Genomic DNA, 8,176 nt, shown 5'->3' with positions numbered 1-8,176 from the left:
GGACGCACTGTCCGACATTGCACCGCGTGCGGGAGACGAAGTTGGTCTCTGCCCGTGTTCGCTGTCAGAACCAGCGGGACTTGGAGACTTCAGTGTCGTTGAAACAGGGCTCAATGATCACAGAAGTCGTTTTGTTCCAACGAACCAAGTTGCAGTGTTTAGCGGACACGCGAGCCCTGTTGAGGCAATAATCGATTGGAATTGTAAATGTTCTCAAACTTAATGGGGGAGAGTGTAACGGGGGTACACGTATCCTGGTAACAGGGGTGTGTGTCACACGAGATGGGCATGGTGTGGCTGCACTCAAATAAGGATACGGTATGTGGCTAGGTAGCCAGTAGTTATGCATGTATTATATATTTAGGAAAATCTATACATTTAAAAATAGGCGGCTTTGCCGCAGATAAATATAAATAAAGTCAGTTTTGGATTTTAAACGGAAGAGTTAATTAGCCTTGGGTTGAGGCAATGATTACTCTTGGAGTAAGCGGATTGCGACCCGCGAAACCCGTACTTGTTCTAAGTATAGAACGGAAGGTCGGTGATCTAAGTTACGCTTCTTCAAAGCGAAAAGCTACGGCAGCCCCGCTGCATGTTGAATACGAGCTTACGATCACCACCGAAAAGACACAGCAGGTGTGGTATCACCGCCATTATGTCCGCTCGTGTTCACCACTACTTTCTGACTGCGACACCGTCCACAGCAAGACCGATCGATCGAAAACGGGCAAGATCCGACTGGGCGCGCGACCGCCATTTTTTTAATCCAAAAAAATATTATTGCTATCCTCACATTACAATGGCGTTGCGATGCTCACCATACCTGTCAGTGATGGTAGGATGCCACAAATCGACAGCGAAAACGAAGTGTGGAGAGTTCTGTCGCGGTAATCGTCCAGAGCGATTTTCCTTTGATCGGGAGAAATATACAATGCTACAGACATTTGAGCCATTACATCGCTGTAAGTCGGGATATAAAAGTTGGGGGGAGACACGGAAGAGCGTAGCAGTCATTCGCGATTGCTAAAGATGTGCTGATGACGATGCTTGTCGACGATTGGTTACTGGCTAATCGGGTCAAAAGTGATACGCTCTGGTTTTCATAGTTGCAATTATCCACACAAGATAGAACACGATACTGCGCTTATGGTTCGTTGCCAAAGGTTGGCCGATGATGTGTCATTCCCAATGCAGTGTGAGTGAAAGGTCGAGACTGAAGAGCCTTTATTTCAACGAGGGTCGCTGGTCGCTTGTCGTGTGTTATTGCCAAAAGCGAGGTTCCAGACGACCGAACTGTGCTTTGAGCCCCAGACAAGGTTTGGTAGGTCTTGATCGTGAGACAGTTGTGTGTACAGGATCACTCGATTGAGTAACCTTCGCTGAGTTTTAAAAGAGCATTGTTTGGAAAGCGCAATTCCAGACGCGGATTGCTACATTAAGTGCGTGTGGGTCGATCAATTGGCGAGGACTACTCGCTTAGCTTTATAGATTCTCGATGTCAGTTCCGCCGCTCGATTCATGACACAGAAACGGCTGATTTCCACATTGCCGGTGAGAACCAGCTTTATGGCATCATGGAGAGCCTTGGATGGGATGTGTGGTAAATATTAGCGATGGAAGCAATGTACTTGATTGTCGAGCACGAGAACCTCCGTCATTGATAGCGTCTGAATGAATTTATTTACTTGAGTGTCATGATCGCCGGAATTGAAAAGTTGAACCTCGCGTCGGACGCGATACAGTATCGCTGCAAACGTTAGGTCAGTGGTCAACGCTAGCAAGCGAGTTGGGCGTCGTGTCACCGTCCAAGTGCATTCTTGTCGCTGGCGGTACATATAAAGCTCGAGATTGGTTTTCCTTCCGGATCGTGCAGCCGAGCGGCCCGACCGAAGCATGAACAGCAGCAGTAGGGGCGGGCAGCCCTCGTTCTAGCCGCGTGACGATTTGACCGCGTCAAAAAGATAGCTGTTCACTATGGGACAAATTTCTGAGGCTTTGTACTCGAAGCGCACCTTGTACCAACGTGCTGCGTCACTTCTTTCACAACACGTTGTCTTACACCTCCTTGAAGTCGATCTTTGACGCCTAAGCGGCGGTCTAGGAGCGATCACAAGTCTTACAGGTCGTGCAGCGTCAGCAGCGAACGATAAATGGGGCGCTCCTTGACGATCTGGTCTGGTCCGAGTGAATCAGTCCGAGCATCAACTTACGCAAGCGCTTCGTGAACGTGCACATTTCGACGTCGAGGGCGATGGGGCAGATAGCTGGTACTTGCCCAAATCGTACTGTCATGGCCCATTGAACAGCAAGCAGGCGAAAATTCACCACTGGTTTATCTGGACTAAATTACTCGAGGAATGCCATTTCGTGGAACCGGCGATGAGATCCGGGTCGATCTGGTTTGCATTCGTGGATATCTTGTCTTTTTCGACGCCTTGAATGGGTTCATGTTGTTGATCGCCAGAAAAGATTTTGTCTTCCAGGAGATTTCGTTCAGCGTATGTGCTTGTCGTTCGTGTCCGAGACTCAACCTCAGTCGGCTGATCGTTGTGCATTCAGCTGCGAAGTCGGACGGTCGATGTGGGCGTTGTGACTGAAGACGTATATTCGAACTATTTATGACAGTACTGAGCGTACATATGCAGGGTGGCCATGTCACTATTCGGGATGTGGGAAGCGCAGATCGGCGCGCGGCTAGACGAGTTGGGCGGAGGGTATGAAAATAGAACCTGGGAGCTTCCATCTCGATCAGATCACGTCGGAAGCTGAGTTCGACCTGTATTACTCATAGTCGTCGCGAGTAGCCGTTAATTTTACTGCAACTCCCTTGATCGGGCAAACCTGACAGCCTGGTATTTTATACGGGACCACCGGAGCGCGCGGATAGCTTTAAGCCCTGCGTCACCTATGCTGTGCGCCTGAATAGGGTGTTAGCAAATTCCACGATTCATTAGTAGACGTCTGTATCTACTTGCCACGCGCTGGTCACGGTTGGCTGCTTGCAGCATCACTTCTAGGACGAAAAATCAGAACTACGCGATCGTTTGACCGAGGTGTGAGAGTACCGCTGATAAAGCGAGATCGAAACGATTATGTAGTCAAGGCGATTGACACCAGGCTTACTCGCTGGTCTGAGTTGGTGAATACGGTGACTTTGGAGTCTGACATTTATTGATCAGTAAGTGATAGCCTTGCCTGTCAACTGCTCTAGAGGTAGAGTTAAGGGCGAGGACCATCATGTAGTTAAGATCACCGCAGACATTATGGGTTGCAAACACACTGAATACGCGCGAGAGTGCTGTTTACTACATTTGAGTGCTGCGTACATGTTCAAATTGCGTACTTTAGTCGAGCTCTTAGTGCGGGTGAATGACATGGTTGCGGTTCACCACAATGAGCTCGGTCATATGAGTCGCTGTGTCAACGCCGTAAAGGTAAATCAATCTGAACGATATAAAAGGCAGCCTTGTGGCGAAAGCTGCTTTACTTCCCTACCACTCTAAGAGCTAGAGTAGATCTTTAAGCCATCCAGCATCAGACAACAAAATTATGATTCGGCTATTCTGTACGCCATCACTGTTAAAGTTGTACGGTAGAAGGACAACAAATCTTTAGCAGGAACGTTATTCGTCCGACCATGGGCGGGTTTTGCAAATGAAGCCTCGGCGTAGCATCAGGTTTGCTATTAGAATCACGGTTATCCAAATGAAAAGAAGAGGGTCATAAAGCACGCTGTAACTTCTGCTCTTTCGTTTACGGCTGGTGGTAACGCAGGAAAATTTACATACATCGGCCGTTACTTTTGGAGACGATAAACTTATTCGTTTCAAATCCGTGAATTTCTCATTCCGGCACCATGAGCGCGTCGCACGACACTGCTGATGTTTCAAAGCAGTTGTTGGATGTCAGCTTTCAGCTGTAATCCGCTTTCTCCGGGCGAAAAAAGCTGAGATGACCATGGACTCGGACGTGCCTCAAGCGGAGCAACACAATGTCGCGCATGCAGCCTCAAACTTAAGGACGGCGCGCTTTAAAGTGGATAGATTTAGAGCAACAGATTCTACGGAAGTTTGCAATTTTAATCAGGCATATTGAGTGCATTCGAAGCTCTTGCTTGCCCGTCAAGGAAAACGATTTTGGTAGAGGTTTATTTCCTTAATAACCGCAGTCGTGTCTGACCCTCTTCCAGAGGCGGTAATGTTTATCATATTCATGATGGATCTTGGAACGGGAGCGATTAGTCCAAAACCATTCGCGTTCATCATACCGCGTTTCAAGAAGCGACGGCTGTTGCATTCAAAGCAGATAGCAACTTTGTGCTGAGATAACCAAATGAGGAGAGATGAGTCTCAACTATGATAAGGAGTAATATTTAATCTTTTTAGCTGCTAAACGACTTTGGAACCCGCATACGTTTTATCTGGTGTAATACGGGATTTTTTCGTTTCGCACGCCCTATTCACTTTCGGCTGGGAGGGATAAAGGGTCAGGCTTCCACGTAAGTGCAGACACGAAGCTGCGATAGCTTCCGTTTTGGACACGAGACTGCCGAGATCTATTGCAATGATTTTAAACGGAACCTTGAGTAGAGGTGGCAGACAGAAATGTCGACCTCGGAAGGAGACGGTCAGTCATCGCGATCTTCAGAGAGTGTCATTATTGAGCTAAAAAGAACGACAGTTGGTAAATATATAAAACTAGTACAATATAACTGGAGATACTGGGTTACTGAATCTAGAGTTCGCTCTGATAAGACAGCTGCAAGCTGTCATCTTCTGTGTCATGACCGATAGCGATTGGAAGCGACTGTGTGTTGCCGTCTCCAGTGTGGGTGCTGTTGGAGCTGAACAGCGAATGTGGGTCGCGAGTAGAGCGGTACTGGACCCTGAATTCAGAAGGATGAGTCATTCCTGTCACGATGTAACGGTACTACTTATTCACCGCTACTGTGACGAACCTATCACGAGAGTAGTGAGAAATTAAGGGTGAATGGCGAAAAAATATTCCACTCGTAAATGGAGTCGCGGGTGGTCTTAGGGGCTATAAGTCTATAAAAGCTACCCCCGTTATTTCTTCCGACAAAACTGTTTTGTGAAGCTGAAAAAAATGATCTTTTCGGAATTTGTACATGTAGTCGCACGGCGGCAAGATCACCAAAGGGGTATGGTTGGTGCCATAGGAGGGCCTTAGCTCGTCACTTTTCATGAGAATATCTGTGCAGTGAGTGCAAAAGCGGGACAGTTATCCAGAAACGCTATGAAATATTTCTCATACTTTCACGATGTGATGGTGAGAGACTCACGCATGTTAACCCGGAAAGGGGAGTGCTTAATAAGATAGAATCCGTTCTAAAAACCATATATTGTGTCGTTTAGAAACGGCTTTTACTCAGGAGAAAGTATAATATCATTGGCGCTTTGTTCCGTGCGACGCACAATAGGGTTGTAAAAGAGAGTAAACCTCCCACTGGACGCCGACTTTATGTGTCGAAAAGGCAAACGGCAACTTGGTAGTTGTGTGTGCACATAATACGCTAATGTAGTAAACTTGGCTCGCGCCGACACCGACGTCAAATAGAATGCGCTGCAGAACAGAAAGGTCAAATGTACTTTTAAGTGCCCGCAACCATGTTTATGGATACTATCAACTGCTGATGATACACAGTGATATCCATTTACTGCGATAGGTATCTAAACAGGATTCTCTGGGAGTGGCTGGTTACGCCACGTGTCTAGTGTACCAGTGATGTTCATTCGTCTTCTGATGACGCAGTAGTTAAAACCACATCATGGCTACGCACAACCTTATGTCGACGATACCTTTTAACATGGATGTACAGAGCGCAAGTAGTCGGATGTAGAGGCTCACATGAGCCACTTGCGAACAGGGCTCAAATGTATGCGCTAAAATAACCTTTTTTTCCAACACAGACTAGTGTGTATCTGGAACCGGCAAAAACATTTTCCGATTGCGTCATCGGGAACAGAGCCTGCGGACAAATCACGCGACGATGAAAAGTCACTGCAAATTGTCCAGTGCTTCTGTACTTAAAAGCTTGTGGAAGCTGTCTGAACTGTTCAACAACTTTCACAATGCAGTGCAAACTAGTCCGATATGGCTTCTCATCAATTTTATTCGAAGAGATGTCGAAGGATATCGAGGCATCACTGAAAAGAAAGCCTTCTGTGTGCTTAAATTTTGGCTCTCTTGAATCCAGATCACCGTCGAAGTCGTCTGTGACGCTACAGCCTTTGACTGCGTTTTGCGATGAGCAGATACCAAAGAACAAATACGCATGATCGCATTTGAGTCTCGCCATCTGATTGCTGCAGAATAGATTAAATACAAAAAGCTACTTTCAATGAAGTAAACCATCATCTCGTTCATGATGCACCTCCGTGGCTTCAAGCCGTTTGTGATCGATACAGATCGTAAGTCGTCGTGCAAAGCGACGTCGTCACTACATACGTAATGGAAAATGGGAGAACGGCTATCCTAATATTTTTGATGCGCTATTACAGCACTCTACCTGTATGTTGCCGCATGTCACAATGATGACGTCACCAATTGATAAGGCGATACCTTCGGCGTACGAGTCAGGCACATAATATGTCGCGCTATAAAGATGGGAAACGAGGGGAGGGTTAGGAACTAAATTTTTGCTTTATTAAAGCACTGATTGCAAGCCTGCAGCGTTATACCTGTTCCCAAGGCTTCCTGTATTCCAGCATTCTTCCAATGTCAATCTGCGTATAACGTACAGTGGTACCACAAAATTAGGGTCTCAAGTACAGAGCATAGTAATCCACTGGGTATCCACCTCGAATTTCTCTTGATATACTACCCTAGAATAAGCAATTATGTACGCACGCGTGGAACGTGACAGCGGGTTAAACCTTGCCGCACGCTGTCGACACACATAACCAGCCTGTCTGTCCGGCAGAGTGCTGGTAGATATCACTGCGGGCGATATTTTTGGTTTTCTACAAGACGCGTCCAGTAATTCTGTTATTGTGGTTTTTGTAAAGAGTCTGAGCAAGCTGGCCCATCTTACCACTATAGCCAATAATGTGACCGATAATGATACAGCCAAGCTGCATCTAGACAAAGTGTTTCGCCAACATAGCTCGCCGGTGGTCATCGTACGAAGTTGAGGTCCACGCTTTACAGCAATGATTTGGCAAGCTCTTTATAAGATGTTCAGGACCAGATTAGATATGTCAATTGCTGAACATTCGCAAACAGATGTTAGAGAGAGTGCGTGTATTGTGTTATGTAGAATACCCTTGTATGGATTGCGAAGAGTTTGGTGTGCTGAAAAAAATCGCTTCCACTCATTGAGCTTGCGCTAATACAACAATATTTCTACAGGCTTTGCCTCATTTCCAAATGAGGCAAAGTAAAAATAATGGTTGGGGAAACCTCGGGTACTTAAGACACAACAACAAAGTATCTTTGGTCGTAGTGGGAAGGGGCTGTTGACCACATTTGGCTTGCTGATTTTTTCCGGCTATACTTCGCAACAAAAATCTCAATGAGATTGCGGTCCATGCGCACGGTCCGCGACATGATAATCGAGCAAAACAAACAATATCATGTCGATATCAGAGGCACACAAATATGCTGCGAACAAGACACCTTTATTAATGCAAATAACCCACAGTGTATGCTTTCCATAAGCCTAAGTTGCGACCGAGCTACATCGCACCGTTCACGGTCGTGGCGATGAAGAGGTTGTAATACTCTAGACAACCCGAAAGAACTTCTAATAGAGAAGCCATACCACATCTTGGTTTTACGAGCCAATTAATATCAAACGTTTTATGTAGTTCAAACAACGTCTTGAACATCATCTGTTGCTGATCCTAACTGCTGCGTTTAAGCAGTGAAGCGTTAGTGAACCGCTAGTGGTCCCAGACCCTAGATGCAGCTGTGCTGCCGTAACTTAGCGCTTGAGGGAGCGTAATTTAGGTCGCCGAGCTTTCGTTCTTTACAAGAACCAATACGAGTGTAGCGGATCGCAATCCGCTACCTTTAAGAGTAGTAAGTACCTTGAATTAGGCTAATAAACTCTTTGGTTTAAATTCAAAAATGATTTTTATTTATTTTTTTTCTGCGGCCAAACCGCCCGATTTTAGATGTATACATTTTACTAAATATATATAGTAAAATCTTG

The 8,176-nt window shown here is 46.0% G+C and overlaps 1 protein-coding gene across 1 annotated transcript; it reads right to left on the bottom strand.

Moving 5' to 3' along the window:
* Positions 1-1,972: 1,972 nt before the first annotated feature.
* On the bottom strand, positions 1,973-2,555 carry PHALS_09697 (uncharacterized protein; the record flags this gene model as incomplete). Its single annotated transcript, XM_024724999.1, has 2 exons — positions 1,973-2,097; positions 2,375-2,555. The coding sequence occupies 2 exons, from the start codon at positions 2,553-2,555 to the stop codon at positions 1,973-1,975; spliced, it is 306 nt and encodes a 101-aa protein (XP_024575820.1).
* Between the last annotated feature and the right edge of the window lie 5,621 nt (positions 2,556-8,176).

This window comes from Plasmopara halstedii, assembly GCF_900000015.1.
Source record: "Plasmopara halstedii genome assembly, contig: Scaffold_430, whole genome shotgun sequence".
Classification (NCBI taxonomy): Eukaryota; Oomycota; class Peronosporomycetes; order Peronosporales; family Peronosporaceae; genus Plasmopara; species Plasmopara halstedii.
The sequence above is the reverse complement of the archived record's forward strand: the minus strand, read 5'-3'. Positions and strand labels throughout refer to the sequence as shown.